The sequence below is a fragment of the Pteropus alecto genome, unplaced genomic scaffold (genome assembly GCF_000325575.1).
Source record: "Pteropus alecto unplaced genomic scaffold, ASM32557v1 scaffold21, whole genome shotgun sequence".
NCBI lineage: Eukaryota > Metazoa > Chordata > Mammalia > Chiroptera > Pteropodidae > Pteropus > Pteropus alecto.
The window spans coordinates 11,578,884-11,601,124 of record NW_006436282.1 but is presented as its reverse complement, the minus strand read 5'-3'; the positions used below and the strand labels follow the sequence as shown (position 1 = coordinate 11,601,124).

Here is a 22,241-nt window from a genome sequence, read left to right as displayed (position 1 = left end):
TTATTTAAAACGTCAGTTATATTTTTTAATCTATTTACTACTCAGAAGAATTTCTAGACTGTGTGCATCTTAATTCATTATCTAATTTACATAATAATAAAACAATTTTTGTTGCTACTTCAAAATAGCATTAAGAAATGCTTTTTAAAAATATGTATTTTACAAAAATAGCTTAATATTTCAAGCAATCCTGAGAGGTAGCTATTAATTCATTTTATAGAAAAATGAAGATAAGTAAGAATTCCGTATCTAGTATAATCAGCCTTTAATCATTAAAAGCATCTGTTCAGCACAGAAGGGCCAGATAATTCGAATATGCAAGCCAATCCTGAGTCTTTCACAGACCTTATCGCGTCTTAAGAATAAGCATGGATTTGCCATGAACTTGGTGTAATATTAATATTTGGGTTGGGTTTAAAGAATCCACCTATAACACATGAATCATTTCTCCTAAATATAGTACATATAACTGATTAACACTGAAAATATATGAAAACTTTAATTACTCTCAATGTATTGATTTGATTAGAACCTCCATCACCAACACCAATTTACACGTATTCAAAACAGTGTCAAGCAATTCTGAGAAATGAATGGAAAACAAATAGGAAATTTCAAAAGGCCATCTATTTTGTGACATTATATCAAGAAGTCTCCAGGCTCTAAAGTTTAAAAACCCACTCGTTAATCTGAGCATCTTTTCCCTGTTATACCTAGAACCATTTGTCCTATATTGCAGTTGTGTATGGATTTATTTACTGTTCAATACTCTAAACTTACTGAGAGTAGGAACTTTATATTATTTATTTTTCCAATTTGTTTCACACTTTCTTCCAATACTGAGGCCAGTTCCTTGCTGAGTGTGATTCAATATTCATGAATCACACTCAGCTTGCTATTCACCCAATTGAAAACTTAAATAAAAACTTACTTACTTTATTTATTTTTTTTTTTGGTGTCAGCTTCATTAATATAATTCACATAACCACACGATTCACCAATTTTAAGTATACAATACATTTTTTTAGTATATTCACAGTTTTGGGCAACCATCACCACAGCCAATTTTAGAATATTTTCATCACCCTAAAGAGAAAACCATACCCCTTATTCTTTAGCTATTACTCCCCAGTCTCCTCACCCCCCAGCCCTGGAAAAACACTAATCTATTTAAAAACAGTTACCTCTCAGTATTGCTATCCTGATAGATGTGCCTATTTGGGACATGTTATATACATGGAATCATATAATATGGCTAAAACTTACTTTTAAGGTAAAACCAAAACCACAGATTTAAATATATAAATCTTTTGTCACTTTTGTCATTTTCATTTGGCACGCCTAATCATTTGACAAAATTTTTTCTTCCTGTTCTTTCAAAAACATTTTTAAAAAGAATAAGACCTAGTCTCGTTTTCAGAAATATCTATCTATTTTAGTTATAAGTATTGATCTAATTTAAATTTTAAAAATGAAAAAAAATCCTGTGTTATTACTGTTTTAATTTATGGCCATATAAAAGTGCAAATTAATACTTAGGGTCTTCAGGTTTAGCATTCCCTTTAATTCCTTCACTGTTGCAGCGATGTTTGTTAACTCATTGTGATGTAGCAGGAGTATATGCAATGAACGCAAATAGTGCAGGCCTAAAAAAAAATTTTAACGAGATTTTAAACACGTTTAATGCTAAATAAACACACTAAACAAAAGCAAAGAATACATTACAGCTGGCGAAAGGGAGAGTTATTACCAATAATATTGTGATTTATCATTAAGAATAGAACAAAGCATAAGTATTCAATTAATTGAGTGTGATTGGGAATGTAGAGTCAGTTTCTTTCCAGTATTACCATTTTATGTTTTTCTTTTCTGTAGCAATGATTTTTTTGTTTGATTTTAGAAGAGCTATTTTCTTTACTCTTCTTTTTGTTTTGTTTTGTTTTGTTTTGCCAGTGTTGCTTAGATTTATAATGCCAATCAAGGGAATAATTACTCATTCAATTCAATACCCCCCCAAACTGTTTAACTAGATATTTTCTTTACACAATATGAATCCAAATATTCATATCATTTTTGTTGATTCTAAATTGCATATTTTCCCACATTTTCAACATAAGTGAAAGTAGCTTGTGTCTTTGCAATAGACACATCACAGTTTAATTGGCAAGGTTTTCTTTCTTCGGGGTACATAAAATCATGGTAGATCTTAAAATCTATGGTATTTTGAAGAAAAACATTTTGTGCAGTATGTACCTCTTCATATTTCATGATCATAGTATATCATGTAGTTTTACACCTGGTTTGAAATCATCAGTTTGGAGATTGCTGAACATATAAAATTAATTCAGAGTGAAAACAAGAATTTGGCTGGTAAAAATTGTAGCTAGTAAAAACAGTAAGACTATTTATAAAGTTGTTATATTTGTGAATGCTCCCAAATATTATTAAAATTTGCTTCCACTGTAACTAGTTTGTGTCCAACTGTGCAGCAGAATGGCAAAATTTCTGTGTTAAAAAAGATTCTTTTACTTTTTGAATAACACACAAGACAGGATTGCATTAAAACTGTAATCAAAAGCACATTTTTTAAAATGAAATGTACATAAGAACCTTAAAAAATAATAGATTCCATCACGTATTTTCAATGGAAATGTTAAAACAGATTTTTGCATGCCATTAGCAATTGCATAGTTCAAAGTTGTTACTTAACTGAAAATTTATTCAATCAACAAAGAAAATTTAAGACATACCTTCTATTTCAAATATTGCATTGTTGTTTAGATATAGTTCTGTCAGACAATAGTTTCTAGTGAGAAATGTTATTCCATGGAGCTGAAAATTAGTGATAGAGAACAATTTACTTTCTATAACAATCATATATATCTGCATATATATAATTATAATAAGACCATAGAAGTTTGATGTTTGCTGTTATTATTTGTGACCTTTTGATCTGGGCTGAGTTTATATCTGGATTGTCTTCGATGACAGTGTGATTAAAAGGATGTTTTTAGCTAAGTTAACATAAATCTCTCTACCAAACTCCCTTGCATGGTTTTCAAAGCCTCTGTAACAGGGCCTAGACCTTTTGTTCTAACAGAATTTCACACAGTTCTGCTCCATGTCAGCTCATTGGATCCGGTTTCAACATATCCACTCGTTCACCATCACATACTATTAAGTACCTATTATGTGCCAAGGGCTCTCTCCTAAGATGATGCTGAGGCCACTTCTGCATCTGTGTATGAATCATGATTTCTCTTTGCCTGAGCGACTTTCTTCCTGGTATGTTTCTGATGATTCCTAAGGGTCAACCCTAGGCCAGCAAGGCATCTATGACCCTGAGTGAGCCGCACGGGAGGTTCCACTGCTCCAGGGATTTGTTGAAATCCCTTTGTTATCTCCTTGCATCTCGCTATTGCCTTCTCACTGTTTTGACCCACTTTTTATTTTTCTAAACTGCCACTGTTCCAATACGTTGAGTAGGATCTCTTGAATAACGGTCTAATTCTGAACTCTTTTTCTTTATCCCCCATCCAGTCTATGAACCACCTCCTCTTCTCCAGCTCACAGTCCTTCTGGTAAACAGATCTCCTCAGTTTAGCCAAGGACTCCATAATCTGAACAGACATAGGTGGCCACTCTGCCAGGTCAGGCCCAGTGCTAACAGCTCAGCCAGCCACCATCCCGTAAGGAGAGGGCGAGGCACAGCATAATCCTGGTAGTTAGTCCACAGCTCATCTTTTTAAATGAGACCTTTCCTGACAACCCCTGTGCCCATGAACCTCCATTTTCTTGACCACCCCAACACTTGATTTGACTTGTATGATTAATCACTTGATCACTAGTTTTGTGTCTTCCTTAAGGAAATGAACCATACTTCCGTATTTTTTCCTGCCCACCTTCTCATTCTCCTAATGGTCTGTTGAAGTTGCATCTTATTTTTAAGATTAGATTATAAATTAAGTGTATATGAATTGGAAATAGTCAAAAGCACTCTTTTCCTTTGACAGTGTTTTTGTTGTTATTGTAAATGTATTTTAAAAACATTAATAAATCACAAACACATTATTGTTGTAACACATTTGAACACCACAGGTAAAATTAAGTCCTGTGGGGCCATGTCTCTCCAAGAAATTGGCCCTCCACATCGCTTCTATGCAGATAACCAGTGCTATTCAATTAACGTGTCTTAGTTTTGAAATCATATCTCAGGACAATGCAGATGAGAGCTGTTACTGTCTCAGCGTTGCAAAAAAGCACTCTTGAAAATTCCTTTTATGAACCACTAAGTACTGTATGCATAATATGGGGTATTTAACTCTAAACTCAATGTCAGATTTGCAAGGAGAACTCCATTATTACTTTTTTTAATGTTGACTATTACCTCAATAAATTGTAACAGATTTATTTGGGTTATGAGGATGAGACATGGTAGAGTTCATGGCAGTAGGGCAGGTATGTTTTAAAGTAGCAGGTAAGTTAAATAGAAGAATGAGAACTTACTACTTAATACAGGCTCTAGCAGGGAGAAGATTCAAGTGCTTAGTACTTTATATCTACAGAAATATATGCTCATGATTGTAAATTAGTTTTATGTGTTTATTAAAGATTATCATGGAAACTATTGTTAGCAGTTAAATAGAACCGTTTTGGCCTTCGATGGATTGATTCAGATAGAAAGATACCAACCTACCTGAATTAGTGAGGGTTTATTGGAAATTTTACTTAAACCCTCTCATATCTCAGAAAAACTGTTTTAGAATTATAAAGATTGAAAACTTGTTTCTTAAATTTTCTTTACTTTTTTCTTATATTTGCAACATTTACAAATTATGAAACCATAAAAGGCACATGTCATCATTTCACAGATTCATCTGCACCAAATCATGTCAGCACTCATGTAGGAGGACCCCGAAAATTTCACCACAGCTTTTGTTAAGTCATGAGAGAAGCTGTGTTTCCCCCAGTTAGGAGAAACCACTCAAGGTCCTGGGGAGTGTTTCCCAGATGACTTCCTAATCTTTTCTCCTTTTCCTACCGGCCTCGTGACAGTAACTCACTACCTTCCTTCCTTCTCCTCACCACTCCTTCATCTAATGATAGACACACCTGATATCAGCAGAGAAAAAGAACATCTTTTTCTCTGAAAACCATGACTTTTTTTTCCTCTCCTTTTCAGTTACCTGCCTGACACACATTAGCAGAACATTACAAATTAGCTGAGGTTTTAATTTCTCTTGCATTACTCACTAACACAAGAAGAACACTAGTGAACTCAATGGTTTCATCTTGATTGTAGAATCCTAGTTTTTCCAAGAGAATTAACACCCTCGGACCATGATTACTGGCATTTTGAGATTGCACTGTTTGTTGGGGTGTGAGGAGTGGGGGAGGAAAGTGGGAAGAGACAAAGCCAGATCATGAGGATCTTGGGGTGCTATTAAAAGATTTTGAGCAGAAGAGTGTTATTGCCCAGTTTTATTTTACAAAGAAAATGGTAGGTAAGAACATAGTTTAGAAGAAATAGTAATTATAATGGCAGGAGATGAACGGGAAGGGTGCTACTCTAATTGAGAAAAATGTACACTGTCCCAGAATAGAATAACAGCAGTGAGAGAAAAGAAAAGTAGAGGGAACTGAGAGACAGTTCCATGGTAAAATTCACAGAACATAATAGACATTGCGATGTAGTAAGTTGTTGAAGTCAAGATCTAGAAGAAGAATTAGAAGACATGCTGATTGTCTTGATACTCCAACTATTTTGTCAAATGTTATTAAAATTATCCATTAAAAATTTACACTATTGATTCTAAGGATTGCCATAGGATTTACATTTAACGTGACATTTCACAAATCATCTCTTAGCTCAAGGTTTGGCACATACAAGTGATTCTGTTGTTGATCGGCAAGTCAACAGTATTTGTGGAAACCAATTCTAGACATGGATTTGACCACGGCTCACTTTGATCCTGAGAATTTTCTATACTTGATTCTTAAGCTACCTAATATCTACCCAATATCTTTTCCATATATTATTTTTCTGTTTAGCTCAGGCAAAGCAATGCTTCTGTTAAGTGAACTTCTATTATCTTAACTAGCACCTACGCAAAGAAAAGTTCAACTTGGCAGAAAACGTTAGGATTTTTATTTTCTCATTTCTCCATTTAGCAAGTATTTGTTGAGCAGCTACTATGTGTTAGACACTGTACTAAGTTCTGAGGGTATAGCTGTGAACAAAATAGACAAAAATATCTATCATTTTTTTCTAACAGGGGAAGAGAAAATAAACAATATGCACAATAAGTTAATTATAAATTATGGCATCAATTAAGTGATAAGGAAAAGGAAGCATGGAAACTGGCAGCGCCGGTCGGGAGGTGGTATTATATTTAAAATGGGTTGGTCAGGGTAGGCCTTGCAGAGGAAGTAATATCAGAACAAACTCTTGATGAAGGGGAGGGAGTATGTCACTGGGATATCTGTAGGAGGAGCACTGGGGGAGTAGCCAGTGAATAGGTCAGGGACTGACACAGTGCCTGATATGGCTGATCAAAGTGAACCAGGATGAGAAGGTGGGCAATGAGGTCAGACAGGCAATCAGGGGCCTACCTGTGTAGGACCTTGTTGGTTAGTGTTAGAACTTGACTGAAAGTAACAGGAAATCACTGGAGGTTTCGAGCAAAGGAGTGACATGTTTTAACTTAGGTTCCTATAGGTCACCGTCTCTCTCAGTGGGAGGAAAGGGGCAATTTTGCCCCGCAAGGGACATTTGACAATGTCTAGAAATATTTTAAGTTGTCACTTCTGGAGGGAAGTTTCCTGGCGTGTAATGGGTAGAAGCCAGGGATATCGCTAAATACCCAAAAGCGCACAGAACAGCCCCCACAACCAAGAATTATCCAGTTCAAAAAGTCAGTGTCACCAAGATTAAACACCTAGGGGCACAGACCTATTGACCAGTGATTAAACAACATGATGAAATTCTGAACAATTCTATAATTATGTGTTATGTAAAAAGGCGTATTATTGCACATTTGAATATTGAAATCACAACATTTCCTAAATTTACATAAAATTCTAAGTATTAGGGAGAATTTTTATAATGTACATTAAATTGTAGAGGAGAAAAAAAGAAAAAAATTAAATATACTTCCAAGATTTCTAAATTTTTTTTTTTAAGGCGACACTACTTGCCTTTTTTTTTTTATGTGTCAAGAGGTCTTTATTGAAATAATAGCACAGTTATACTTCTAATACCCTTTCCACTTGTATACAACAGTTTAAAATTGCTTGCAACATACAGTGCACAGACAGTTCAATAATTAGAACCAACTCAACTGCAATTTGAAATAAATAAAATAGCCTATTTAATAATTTAAAGTAAAATTACTATACAATATGAAAATAAAGATACATAAATGTTAGTATCTACAATGCCGTAGAAATAAAATCATTATTTTGCATTACACAAAACAGTGCAAGAAAAAAAATCTAAATAAGCTTTTGGAGTGTAAAGTTTAAATTTTCCATTTTTAAATTATCATGCAGACATAGCATTTCAAGCCATGCTATAGTCTACGGCAAAGTTTTCATTTTTTAGAGGAAAAATGCTAGCTAGTAAATTTACTGTACCATCACAGGTTGCAAGGACCTTGTCAGCTTACAATCCCTTATTTTTAATAATTTTTTTACACCTACAGCACCTGGTCTTTCTAGGTGGTCTCCCATCCAAGTACTAACCAGGCCTGACCTTGCTTATCTTCTGAGATCAGACGGGATTGGGCTTGTTCAGGGTAGCATGGCCATAGACTAAGATTCCTAAATTCATTTTTATGATATTTCTGTCCAATAAATGAAAACAATGCATTCATGTGTATCTTAGTTTAGAATTTGTACAATACTTTAAAATCTATACTTTGAAAATATATTAAAAAATAACTATTTTTATCCAATGTAAATAACCTTTATTCTCATGTTTTCTTCTCTTTATTCCATTTTACTGAAATTTTTGTATATGCTTTCTTTCCAAAAACAAGTTACATTTCTTAAATAAGTAATTTGAAAGCATAACTAGATATATAGTGTACATATCTATGAATTTCACAACCGTGCACTGAAGTCTTCTTTAGGTTATTTATGTTGATTTACTTTTTGAGGAGGTTTTAAGTATTTGGCAAAATATGACTCTTTCAACAAAGTTGATGTGAGGTATATAATTAATGTTGCCCTGAGGTAGGAGAAACACACAAGAGCCCAAATTATATGGCATGCACGCTAGTTCATTTTAATCTTTAATAGCTCTAATGTTATACCATGGAGTTGGTGCTGCTCTAAATTATTTTTTTGGAACAAGGCAGAGTATGTATAAACAAATAAATAAAATATGTAAACTCAAATCTAACTGAGGGAACCAAGTGAAATTCCATGACACAAAGCTTGTCGTGAAGCTACCTAAAAAGAGTATTGTTGTTCAAAGAATTCTTTACAAATATTTAAAACGGCATTATAAAAATAACATTTTTATTTCGATTTTAAAATTGTTGTCTGCTAATCTTGTACACCAATATTCTTTCCTAAAATATATACATTTGTGCTATTTACCAAATTTTCAAATGCCAAAATTTCAATATGTCTGGGAGATAAGAAACAAAATATCTTAATGGCATAGAAGAATGCCATTCTTCATTGCACAGGAGCTTTCTCAATTTTGTTTATTTCAATCTGACCATTCTCTAGTCAGCTAGTGTGGAAAATGTTATTATAAATAAGTATTGCTGTTATTTTTTAGATGATGAGTTTTATAAACAATGACTTTGCCAGTTTGTCAGTTTGTAAAATTTGTCAACTGTTTGATTTTTGCTGCGTGGCAGAAACTCAGATTCAATTTGGGGAAGTTGCTTGGAGAGGCATTATACAGATTTTTCATTAAATGATTATTCTAATCTGAGACAAATGAAATATATCAAAATACTGCTAGTACTTCCAGAAATAGAAAAATACTACCATTGTAGTACCAATATTATAAACTTATTACTAACTATCTGTAAAAGAAACTACTAACTATCTGTATTTTGAGGTAATGAGCCCAAACACAATTTAATTGTAGTATAAAAGACACTTCACTTAGATCACTTGTCTGAGCGGACTCAAATTCTCATAAAAAGTTGTAAAGTATGAACTTTGGAACAAAAATTCCCTCGTTCAGACTTCTAAAAGGAGTCTTTAGAAGGTGTCAGTTGATATGAACCTCAGAGCAGCTGCCTCCCACTAATTACATCAGGCAAAATTAGAAAAAGGAGACCCATAAAGGGAGGAGTTGCAAAAGGAGTGAATATCTATGCAGTATGAGGAGAAAACCAGCCCTCAGAGAACATGGTGAGGGAATCAGAGTCGTCTGAGGAAACGTTAGAAAGCTGGGGTATTCGAGGTCTTTAGAAACAACTTGTACCTATTTAATTTGCTAGTCCAGGGTCAGAAATGAAGTTCCAGTTTTATCATCCACTGGATAATAGAGGGGAGAAGTGCTCACCTTGCTAGCATGCAATGCTTCAAACATACCAAACTATTTTCATTACCTCCCAAGACCACTGCTTTCTCTCCATTTCAGGCAGTTTACAAAGGATTCATCCTGGCTAGGAGCACAGCCACTCCCTCTGCCTTTCCTAATTTTATCACTAGACCAGGTACCACCACATTTATTGTTACATTCTATCAGTAGCCTAATGCAAGCACAGAATAAACTGTATCAGATAGGTTGCTACTGGCTCCAAGTAGCTTCTGAGCTCAACTCAAACTGGCACATAAATTAGAACATTTATTTCACATACCAAGAAGTCCAGAGGTCATGAGAGCCTCGGTGATCCTCTCAGTGATCCTTTGGGCTCTGTTTTTCTCTAAGTGTTGGATCCATCCTAAAGTTGGTAGGGTGTTTCCTGGCTTCATATCAAGGCAAGAAAATAGCCAGAGGAGACAAGGGACATTTTTTCTGGAGCTCTCTTTTAGAAATAAGAAAACCTCTCACAGGAGCCTCCCAGAAGGTGTCTCCTATGTCTCTTACCACGTCTGGGTCAGGTGCCCATTCACTGACTGGCCACTCACAAGGAGGATGGGATTATCTTAATTGGTACAGAATCTACTTCCTGAAAATGAGATGGGACCACCCACCTGAGTAAAAAGGAGAAGTATGTAACCAAATTCTCCTGCATAGGTAAAAGGAGAATGGATATGGAGTGGACAACCAATAAGGTACAATACATACACCTTAACGAAACTATTAATTGAATAAATGAATAAACAAAAAAAGTTGTTTTCATTTTATTTTATTACTTTGTGTCTTAGCTATTCCTAAATAGAGGATAGTCTTAGATATTTACTAATTTAAGAAAAGTGCTGGTCACAAAATCAGATTATCTTTAACAAAACATTACAATTCTAAATATTTATATTCCTATGTTCATGTTGATGTTTTCACCACAAGTTTCCATATCATTTCTATACCGGTATGATAACTTCTTAGTGGTCAACCTAGTGTAATCTAGATTTTAATGAAAACTAATAATCAAAATTTTACATATGAATTTTGATGAAGTACTATCATAGCTAATATGCCCATAAGAGTTTTGGATCATGGATAAGAATTTAACCTTTCATGGTGTGTGAACAATCAAGCAACTTAGCAACCAGTCAATTATTGATCAATAGGAAAACTCACATCAGTTTATCTACTTACTCTATGACCACTGAAAATTTATTTTGGGTATGACATCTTTCCATTGTTATGTGGACTAAATAAGTCTATGTTTTAAAAAACCAAGTTAAGTGGCGGTGAGTTTGTAATAATATAGTTAGTTTGTTGAACATAAAAAACCAAGTACAAGAAGAGGATTCTGCCTCTTGTTGCATCCTTTTCCCACCAACTGCCCTTATAAAATAAAGAAAGCAAAAGAGGTGACAGCATATTCAGTCCCTAAGTAGGTAAACAATGTATCTGTCAGTCAACTGGGTGAATATTCAATGACCGATTGGAGGTGGAATGGTGTCCACTACCAGAATGAAAAAAAATATGTAAAATCTCTAATTATATCTCTTTCTTTAGACATATTGCCAACATTCGTACATGCTTTTTCCTTCAAAACTGAACACCACTGATCACCACAAGTACACATGAAAAACAAAGATTAGTCACTTTTGCCATGTCTTGTGATTTCCATCTTTTTCTAATCAAGGGTTGCACACTGTGACCCAGGATAATTTTTGGCAGTGTTTAAAAGAGTTTTGAACTTCTCTGCCCTTAAGTGGTGCATGCACTTTCCCTCGCAATCGCTAGCTGGCTGGGCCTCGGAGGTATTTGTGTTTGTTCTCCCAGAAATTATTTCAAGCTTATGAGACTTATGCTTATGCATGATACCAGAAGCACTTTCATTTTCCATTTTCCACTGATTTGGTTAAAAAAAAAAGACTGAAAATGCAAAGTAAGATTGAGATACTTTCATAAACATGGCTGCTTAAAGATTTAACACTGAATCTGGACTATTGCTTGACAAGCGTATTGCTGAAAACGCAAAAGAGTTTTTTTTTTTTTTTTTTTTTTTTAATCAGCTGGTGTTTGAAAGTCTAAATTCAAAATACTAAGACTGGATAATCGATTTATAATGAACAAAATATAAGCTGTTGGAAAGTCAAATTTTTGAAAGTCGAGAGTAGCTTACTGGCTAACTGTAAAGATTGTTTGCATCTGCATTTTACTTCAGTCCTGCTCTATGACTTGGACAGAGTTCGTGGACCCACTCAGGCAACCACTGTCAGGCAGGCAGTGCGAGGACGCTGCCTCCTAAACCCGAGCCTCTAGGAGAAACTTCAGGGGCTACACTCACTGACCATGAAGGGTGTTCCCTGCAGTTGGGGACATGGTGGCTTTGGGTAGCAACTGGGAGGTAACCAAGTCCCCTGGCCTCTGACAGCAGAGCAAAGGTGTGTGTGTCCTGGGAACTGAATGCAGCACCATCGTGAGAGTGTTGGTCTGGGGTGCTTTATGAGGACTCCTGCCCATGAGGGTAGTTTGCCAAGTCCAGGTGACCCTCGGTTGTAAGTACTACTGGACAAAAGGTGAGGAGAGGTCGAAAGTGGCCAGCAAAGAGGAATTAGAGTGGGAGTAATCTAGGAGAGGAGCTTCTGAAAAACCCATGACGAGAAAAGTGACAACTTGAACATCTGTTAGCACCAGACAGTGCAAATCAAAACACTGTTTCTCCATTGCCTTTCCTTACCTCTACATCTCCCCATTCCTTTCCAACTCTGGAGAAGGATAGGGTGGAGGTGAGAGTGGAGGAAAACCACACCTCCCTTGCTAATAAACTGCAGCTGGATACGGGAGAAATGGTAGAGGGATGTCTCACTTATGAATACAGATGAAAAGTCGATTAATATATTTTCCTAGACATTCTCATTTCGGAACCATGACAATAACTCAAATGGGCAGTAAGATTTTGAATTACGTAGGAGAGCTGAAAAAAAGTCATGAAACTGCCCTAGTTTTGTTCCAGGAGCCCGGAAAGCAGCTTTGACAGGATGTGGGAGACAAAAGTAAAGTTGCAGTGTGATACCATCTCACAAATTGTGCTTTTCAATATATACACATATATACATATAATGTTTCCTACCTAAATTTAAATTAGGGATATACAATATTAATACCTTTAAAGATTAGCTCTATTAAAAACATGATATTAAGATAGTAATTTAATTACAGAGCCTTTTAAAGATACAATATAATACTACCTTATTATGATGTAGCCATAAGTATTTTAGTTTTTTAAACCTGGAAAGGTCAATGACATCTGTCAGTTCCCTGAAAAGGAAAAAGAAAGTGACTATAAGCAACAATTAATTCATTCATGGATAAGGCAGGATAGATAGTACGACTTTGGAGTAACTGAAAAAACCTCTCTCTTTGTCCTTTCAAAACTGTTGACACATTTACATGCTAATTTCTGAAATTCTAGCATTAAAATTTCATTCATGTGGATTAAGATTTTGTCAGCCAGTTAAAACGGATACTTAAAAGAGAGCATTTTATCACAGTAGAAATATAAATTTATACCTCATTATCACAGAATTTATTGGGACCTCAATTAAAAAATACATTTTACTGGGGAGAAGATTGAGGGGAAAATGTAAGTGCAAGAAGACACTGGACTTACAGGTGAATTTGGGAAATGTTATTAGCTTCTGGTTCAAGGGCATCTGTAGGGGTCTCTGGGGTTGTCCCAGGCTTGGCTAGACTAGGTCACTACATAGAGATCACAGAATATCAAGAGACAGAGACTGAGTAAAGTGTTTTATTCTCTCTTCCCATTTGTTAAATATGGAGTCGAAATATTGCCCATCCTTCTTGAACTGAGCAGGACTCTAGCTCTCCAAGGGGTCCTGAGCTTTGTTGCTCAAGCAGCTCTCTCAGCAAAGAGACAGATATGGGGCAGGGAGGAGGAGCTGTCAGCAAAGAGGGCAAAGCCTCTGAGGATAGTTGGCTTTTTGACTGCTGTGGGCTGGAGTATTCAGGTCTCTTTTATTTCTCAGGGCAAAAATTATGGGCCCGGGCTTGGTATGTAGACATATATGTCTCTATTTATCAAACTATTACAGAGCACACTCTGCATGCCAGGCACTTTTCTAAGCACTTTAAAAATATTAATGTTAATTAATATTACCTATATTAACTCATTTGTGGCAACATCCTTTCACATTTATATTTAACCTTGAGGTGGACCCTCGTATGCCTTCACTATTGCATTGGGCAACAATAATAGTATTTTAACTTCATTTGTTCCCATAAGACATAAAATAATCATTACAAGATAGCAGAGAAACTCAAGCCCCACTTGGAGGATTTCCTTGAAAAGTTATTTTAAAATTTCATACTTTAAAATACTTTAAAATTTCATACTTTAAAATACTTTAAAATTTCAACGGTGTCACGTTACTATCACTAATTTACTTATACAAGTAGTATTGATGCTAGTATTGATGCTGAAGTTTTAGCTATTAGATAATGTAATAAAGTGATTCACTTTTAAGGGGACTTTAACTCATGTCAGAGAGGTTGATTCTGCACATAAACCTGTCCTAAATCAATAACAGACTTACATTTCAAGGTGAGGCCGATGGAAGAAAAGGAGAAGAAATTCTACTCCTAGTGATGGCAATGACTTATGCTGACAATAATTTGTTAACACCGTTGTCATGGTATATGTTCTCAGTGATTATTCAAGGAGTCATTGGTAAAATGATTTTCATTTTCCAAGGACAATGGAGGCTTAGGCAAATAACCCAGTTTACTGGTATCTGGACTGTGAAACACTTTTTTTTGTACCTAGATGGATTAAATGGTAATTTAATATTCTTAGGATATATAATGTCTATTAGTTGAGAAGACCCACTGTCAGAAAATCAGTATTTTTTTCTAGTGTTTTAAATCTTTTCTTCTTGTTATCCATGTACCCTTTAGATAAGTAGCATACAGTTGTTAAAATCATGAAGGTCTGAGATGCAATCTTTGACTACATGAAATATTTATCGTAAAACTATCTATATCTATCTATGACCTTAAGTGTGTCAGAATTATCTACCATACCTGTTCCATTCTGAAATATATATTATTTAAAAATCTTAAATTGGTCAGCTATTTATTCCCTTACTACCAAGAGATTCAGGGCCATTACAAAGATAAATATCTTTCTCTGTACTAATAAACTAAAAAGTATTTATATATAACAAAAGAAATATATTTACTAATGAAGGGTGTCCTTCAATCAACAGAGGTAAAGTGATTAACTTCATTGATAAAGTAAGACATTTTATTTAAAAAGTAACTGAGTTCCACAGATTACATATAAGTAGAAATATATCAAGCCTATTTTAAAATAATTCATAGAATTCATAGAAATTAAAAAGCATGAAGGGAGAAAAAAGAATAGGAATAGGGTCATTGTTATTAAAATACGAGTTTTGACTGCACAGGTATCACTTGTTGGTTTGTAAAAACTATGGTGTCAGAGTCCAATGCAACCCATAACCTCCTCTTCCTCTTCCACCTGGGTTCTGTCTCAGGCACGGTGACTGTTCTGTAGAGGAAGAACCCATTTTGCTGTCTGCCACCTTGGGGAGTTGGAGTGGGATCAAAGGGGGTTGTTATATAAGGAAGAGGTTTTTCTATTTACCAGTAAAATTAGTATAGGGGTTGTTAGCTAGGGATTATAGGGGTTGTTGCTATTATAGTATAGGGGTATAATGAGTCATTATTATCACTAATAATAGTAATAATACTAACTGCACTAAAGCTCATTGAGTGTTCACTGCATCCAGGCCCTCCCCTACCTTCTATGAACTCACCTAATTCTCACAAGAACTCTGTGAAGCAGACAGTATAGTTGTACATATGCAGGCAATAGGGTACTCAGATAAAATACATGATACCCACTTTGAGAATTTCAGAGCAACAACAAATGTCCCAATGTGGTGTGGGGCATAATTATACTAAAAAAATTATCTTCCTTTGTTTTTCTGAAATTCACATGTAACTGGACATTCTATATTTTTTGTTTGCTAAATCTGACAGCTTTAACAGGAAGGTTTATTAGATGCCCAAGGTCACCCAGCTGGAAGAGATAGAGCTGGGATTCAAATTTAGCTTGGCTCCATAATCTTTGTTCTTATCCATTCCAATATGCTGCCTCTCCAATGAAAACTGTGACTCTAATGAGTGGTAAAGTAATTAGAGTGTGGTACTTGCTCATCCAGTCCTTGGGAGGGGGCACTGGAAAAGAACATTTGAATCTATGAAATATTATATATATATGTGTGTGTGTGTGTGTATATATATATATATATATATATGTATATAGTGATGCCCTTCTATTTCTTACATAAAATACACTTACTTCTTAGAAAGGAACAGCTCAAAGACATCAGCATCCCTCTTGTGTCCACATATCTTTAGTTGATCTTCAACTGCCTGATAACATATAATTAATCTGTCAAAGCACATTCCACTGAGCAAAAATACTGAGACATTTCCAGTCAATAACAATAACGTCTACAAGATCAAAGGAAAGGAGAATATGGAGGCAACCACTCTAAACTGATAAATTCCAGCACTACAATTATATATTATTTAATCATTTTTGTGGTTGAATTTCATTATCCTTAATCCTGAGCACAGATGTGTAAATAATTTTTAATCAAAAAGAAAAAAACGTATATGTGTTCATAGACATCAAGAACAAGCTTTAGATTTTCTATGAGGTAATTTAGTCTTTAAATATCCTTAAATGTTCTTTCGAACACAGGGAATTAATATTTGATATGTTTTCCACATTTACAGAAGACAGTGTCAAGGTTGAAGGTGAAGGAAGTGGAATATAATGTACATTATCATATAGGTGTTTCGCACCTGTAAATTCTCAATAAATGTCCAATGAATGAATGAGTGAATGAATATCATTTCCCTTTCTTTGCAAAGGAATAGTGTCTTCGTTTTTCATGAGTTACTGTCATATTTGTACCATGGGAATTTTTAGTGAAGAAGAAGCAATTTTTATTCTTATAGACTTCGTTTTAAAAATACAGACTCAACAACAGCTATTTAAGTGTTTTGCTTTTCCTTCTGAGGTCCTTTGCTAAATTACAAAATAATATTTATACACCAATGGCCTAAGACAATATGGAAAAATTGAAGCTGATCTATAATTTGCCATGAAAGAGTAAAGCTAACAAGACACGACAAAAGTAAAAAGTATAATCACTGCACTTCTGGAATCTGACAAACATTGTAATTATCAGAGTCAAAACAATCACCAAATTTGGCAGGGATTTGTTGAAGGTGGTAAGGTTGTAATGTCAGTAAGTGATTTATGAAATTTTGACAATGGTTTTGTTATTTAGTTAGATTTAATAGAATGAGCAAATACTTAAAGTAACAGAGGTAGATATCCTAGGGATGGAGAGCAGTTGCTAATTTATAGTCCCAAACTTTCTTTGTTACCCTGTTACAGAAGCTGAATCTTGAGTCTTGAAGAATTCATTGGCTCCAGGTAATTCTATCAGGGTATTTTGTTATCCTGACAAGCAAGCTGAATCTGGGGTTTGGAAAAACCCAATGGATCAGGCTTGGACATCTGCATACGGGCATTTTAACTGAAACATCTAAACTGTCGGTTTCTCCTATGTGTGGTCAACTTTGCCAAAGTATTTGGGATGTTAAAGGCCAGCCAAAGTAAAATAAAAAATTTGCAACTATCTATTAAAATTATAAATGTGCTTTTAACTTGATCCCACCATTCCACATCTAGGAGTCAGAAACACAGCGGTACACACACACACACACACACACACACACACACACACACGCACAAAATATGAATATCATTTCACTTCAGCACACATCTGTAGTTGTGAAATATGCCACATTAATTGGAAAATGGGTTAAATTAAGATGTAACTTCACAATAGAATACTTTTGTTCAGTAGCTTAAAATATAGAGATGGATAGCTATAGATATAATGACATCAGAAATACATTTTTAAGTAAAAAATGCTTTTGACAATATAATATGTATAAGTGTAACAATATTTTTGTCACCAATGACATTTATATGCATATAAAATATACACATTGTTAACAACGGTTATCGCTTGAGATCATGGGGGACTTTCACTTTCTAAGCAATATGCTTTTGAATAATGTTTGAATATTTTAATATTAATTTAGTAATCAGAAATTAATACACATTTTGAAAATTTTAGTCATGGACTGAATACTTAAGAATTTAAATCAAATTTTGAAAATTACAAGATAAAAAGGGAAATGGAAACGATCAGCATAGTATGTAAATTGTTGGTATAATTAGTTATTTATTTACACAGCTTTTTATGATGGTATTTTTCTTTCCAACCCAAAATTTCATATGAATCTGGTAACAAGTATTAATGTCAAAGTTCCAAAGAACACGAAAATGTGCCAAGAAGTTTCAAGTTTCAGTGAATCCGAGGTGGAGCAGTTCCAGTTCCCAATCAACACGCGACTTCAATAGCAGCATATTCCTTTCATCTAAAGGAGCACAACAAGAATTCTCTCCCTGAACTATTTCTTTTATTGTGGTAAAATATACATAATATAGAATTTACTGTTTTAACTATACAGTTCTGTGGCACTGAGCACATTCATGTCGTTGTGCAATCACCACCATCATCCATTTCTAGAAGTTTTCATCTTCCTAAATGAAACTCTGCACCCACTAAACACTAACTCCCCGTTTCCCCGCTCCTCAGCCACTGGCAACCACCCTTCCACTTTTTGTCTCTATGGATTTGACTACTCTGGGTACCTCAAATAAATAGAATCATACAGCATTTGTCCTATTGTGACTGGTTTATTACACTTAGCATAAAATCCTCAAGAATCATCTATGTTGTAATGTGTCAGAATTTTCTTCCTTTTAAAGGCTGAATAATATTCCATTGCATATGTACCACACTTTGTCCATTTATCCATGGATGCTTGGGTTTCTTTCACCTTTTTGGCTTTTGTGAACAATGCTGCTGTGAACGTGGGTGTACAAATATCTTTTTGAGTCCCTGCTTTTACTTTATTAGCATGTAGTCAGAAGTGGAATTGCTGGATCGTGTGATAATTCTATGTTTAATTTTTTGAGGAATTGCCGTACCATTTTCCATAGCAGCTGCACCTAACAGCATTCTTTAAGATGAACATTTTAAAAATAGTAGATACAAACAGATAATTCAGCCATTTATTGAATGACAAATTACTGTGTGCTTAGCTCAGGCTATGATTAGTCTGTGAATAGCTAGTAAATGTAACAGCAAATCAGGTAAGGTGACTGCTCTCTACGAGCACACCTTTTAGTAGGAGGAGTAAGGGACATACAATGATGTAAAAGAAGGTCGTACGTGTTCAGAGCTATGATAAAGGAAAATATCTTCTGGTGAATTCAGAGGAAGAAGAAATTACTATCAACATGGGAACTCTGAGATTCCAGTGCAGGACTGACAGTTGGGTTGGGCTTGAAAGGGTGAGGAGAAATTAGAAATAGCATATTGACAGATGTACATTTTAGTTAAAAGGGAGTAAGTTCACAAAAGAGAAGAAGTGGGGGAAAAAAATTCGAGGAGTGCAGGGCTGTACAGTCTGGCTTCAGTGAAAAGCACATGTAAGTCAACAGTGAGAAATAAATTAAGAAAGTTGGATTTGTGCTAACTTTGAAATTTAGGCTGAAGTGTGCACTTAAGCCACAAACAAAACTTTTACAGGCCTGAGAACTCTAGCTTAAAATCACATAGTTTATGTCATCTGTAATTTGAAATTAATTGGATTTTATTATATATACATACACACATAGATATGAAACACACACACACACACACACACACACACATACACATAAACGCACACTAACTTCATGGTTAAATCAGTGTAAGCCCAACAACGTTCTGATTTTCCCCGTGGCAACTACATCAATGCTTTTAAACAATATCCAATATCGAGTTATTTAAAAATCATGAGACTCAATTCTGGGCAATAGAGAAATAGTAGAGGATTTTTAAACTGGAGGAAAGATGCAGCAAAGCTCGGCCTCAGGGAGATGACTTGCAGCGACATGTACGATCGCCAGGGGTGCCGAGAGAATTGCAGACAGGAAGCAAAGCTGCCAATGGAAAATCAAGGCGAGAGCTGATGAGCCTGCCCTGGGGTAGTGGCAAGTAGGAATGAGCAGTGAACAGAGATGACAGGGGGGTACAGAGAGAACTGATCGGAACTGGCAAGTAACTGGAGGCAGAGAATAAGGGCAAGCGAAGTCACAGGTGATGATAATGTGATGACATGATGATGAGAAAGGCAACTGGAAGGGAGGGTGAATTCAGCCTAGAAAGGCTGAAATTGAGGTGCTGGGGGAACATACAGGTCAAGGCAGGAAGCTGCAGGTAGGCGAGCTGCTCTCACCAGAGATGTCAGGGTGAGAATGTATATCCTGGTGAGTCAGGTCAGCGCAAAGGAGTGAGTGCGGCCCAGGTAAGATTATTGTGAAGGATCTACATTTAGAAAGTGGATGAGGGCACCAGGCTGGGAAGGAGGACAGAAGAGGGATGGTTATAAAGTTAGGAGGAGAAACAGTGGAAGCCAGGACGGTGCACTTCTAGAAGGTAGAATTTGAATCTGCAGTGCTGTGTACCATGGTAGAGGATCTGACCCAGAAAAAGTATTGAATTTAAGGAGCAATTTCTGTAACCTGATGAGGGGATAAAAAGTCAGATTTCAAATTAGCTGGTTAACAAAAAAGGAAAATAAGAAGTATCCAACACAGAACTGGGCGGTGCACAATTCTAGCACAAAGAGGACAGACAGCAGCACCCTCCACAGCCCGATGCCTTAGGATCTGGATAAAACGGGAAAATAAAGTTTGGAAATTGCGGGCTTATTAAATCCCAGAAGAATGGAGCCTGTATTCGGAGCTTTAGAATAAAATACCTTCTCTTTGATAATTTACGTACTGTAATAATAAATTCCTATACCTTCATGCAACACACATGCACCATAGGTGAGTTGGGGCTTATTGTGAATAGCTTTCATTACAGAACTCTCAGCTTTGATTAATCATGTAGTCCCACACCTTTCCAGACACGTCTAAGAACTCCAGAACACTGTGCTAGCTCCTTTGTTGCATAATTTTGACGTTTTTTCCCCCACTCAAGTATGACTTAAGCCATTATCTTAACTGCCCTCAACTCTGCTTGTATTATTCATCAGACAGCCTTCTCTCCTCAACATGTCAATTTACACTTTAGAGGAACATTTCAGGGGTTTTACATATATAAATATGTTATTTATTTATATATTTTATTTTATATATCTGTAAAATAATATGATAGATATTAAACAATATGTTTAATATTGGGAGAGTCAAGACCCAAATTTATGGCTTTGTTATCTAATTTCTAAACTGCCAGAGTTACATATGTGGTAGATGGTAAGCGGGAAGAGGTCAATATAAGTCTATTAGCGCAGGTCAGCGGCAGCCCCCTATCCCTACTGAGGAGACTAACAGGTCTCTAGGGGAGGTCTGAAGCCCCATTGCTTCACTCCCTCCGATCGGTACCCCAGAAGCAGCTTTGGGCGGGTTGGGGCTTTCGGGCAGGGACAGGAGGGGGTCTTGGTCTGGGAAGGGAGCACCTCTTACCCTGCGGCTGATCTCCAGGGCAGGCCCCGGAGCTCTTGCAAGGCTTGTATTGTTTCGGACCGAGCGGTGCAGGTGTTTCCGGTCCCAGGTCATCGGGACATCCAGGCGGCCAATGGCACCTATACTTGACCCAGCCTGGCCCACCGCTCATTGTCTTGTTACCAACAGTTACCACAATCTCGTTGACTAAAAGCCAATCCAAATCAGGAAAGATTTCAAGCCAAAGCCTGACTTCTGTGACGTTTGCGCCGTGTGGCCCTGGCAGCGCCCACCGCGTGGTACCTCGTACACACTCGTGTCCGCCGCTTGCGCTGCTGTTGTGGATACTGGAGAGAGGATAATGGGCTATGCCGGAGTAGGTCAGAAGAGGCACCAATAATAATAATTTTATTGATTTAATATATAAATATCAGAAAATTTAGATTTCGGAAAATTACATGTGTCTGGTGACCACTGGCCACGTGTGTGTGTGTGGTGGGTGCGGGGATAGGGGGTGAAGCAGTGCCCTGTGGAATCTTAGTGGAGCTTGAGGCAAAAGGAAAAAAAAAATCAGTTCTGCTGATTTTTATTTAACATTTTGACATTTCGTTCATCAATGTTTTGCATTAATTTTGCTTTTCTAAAAAAAAAATAAAAAACTATTGCATTAAGATTTACTTTGCTGAGTTTTTGGTGCCCCCTTACATCTTTGCACTAAGGCCAGTGCCTCACTTGCCTCACCCTAGACTCAGTTCTGAGATGTAGATGGAGGTGGCAATATCAAGGCACCAACAGGTTCCAGGAGCACAGAAAAATGGAGCACTTTGCTGACTTTACTGGCCAAGAGTAAGTGCATACTGATTCAGCAGTTGAGAAGTCTTTCCTCTGGCAGAAAATGTGTAAGATGAACCACTTTTGGCTAGTCTCTTCCAATCTCGAAGATATATATATTTTTATAATTGATGTCTTCCCAAGTTCTATTGGAAACTATAGCTTAGACTTTTTTTTTTT

General features: G+C 36.0%; 1 protein-coding gene and 1 pseudogene across 1 annotated transcript in view; both read right to left on the bottom strand.

Annotated features, from left to right (window-relative positions):
- The window catches only part of LRRC72 (leucine rich repeat containing 72), a 38,897-nt gene extending 17,553 nt beyond the window's left edge, over window positions 1–21,344 (bottom strand). Inside the window, exons 1-5 of the mRNA XM_006912096.2 lie at window positions 21,171–21,344; window positions 15,939–16,012; window positions 12,781–12,850; window positions 2,751–2,832; window positions 1,536–1,646 (exon numbers count right to left, since the gene is read on the bottom strand). Of these exons, the coding sequence (XP_006912158.1) occupies window positions 1,536–1,646; window positions 2,751–2,832; window positions 12,781–12,850; window positions 15,939–16,012; window positions 21,171–21,344 (511 nt within the window). The remainder of the gene's footprint in view (window positions 1–1,535; window positions 1,647–2,750; window positions 2,833–12,780; window positions 12,851–15,938; window positions 16,013–21,170) is intronic.
- On the bottom strand, window positions 7,695–7,813 carry LOC112479861 (annotated as a pseudogene).
- Window positions 21,345–22,241: the final 897 nt, after the last annotated feature.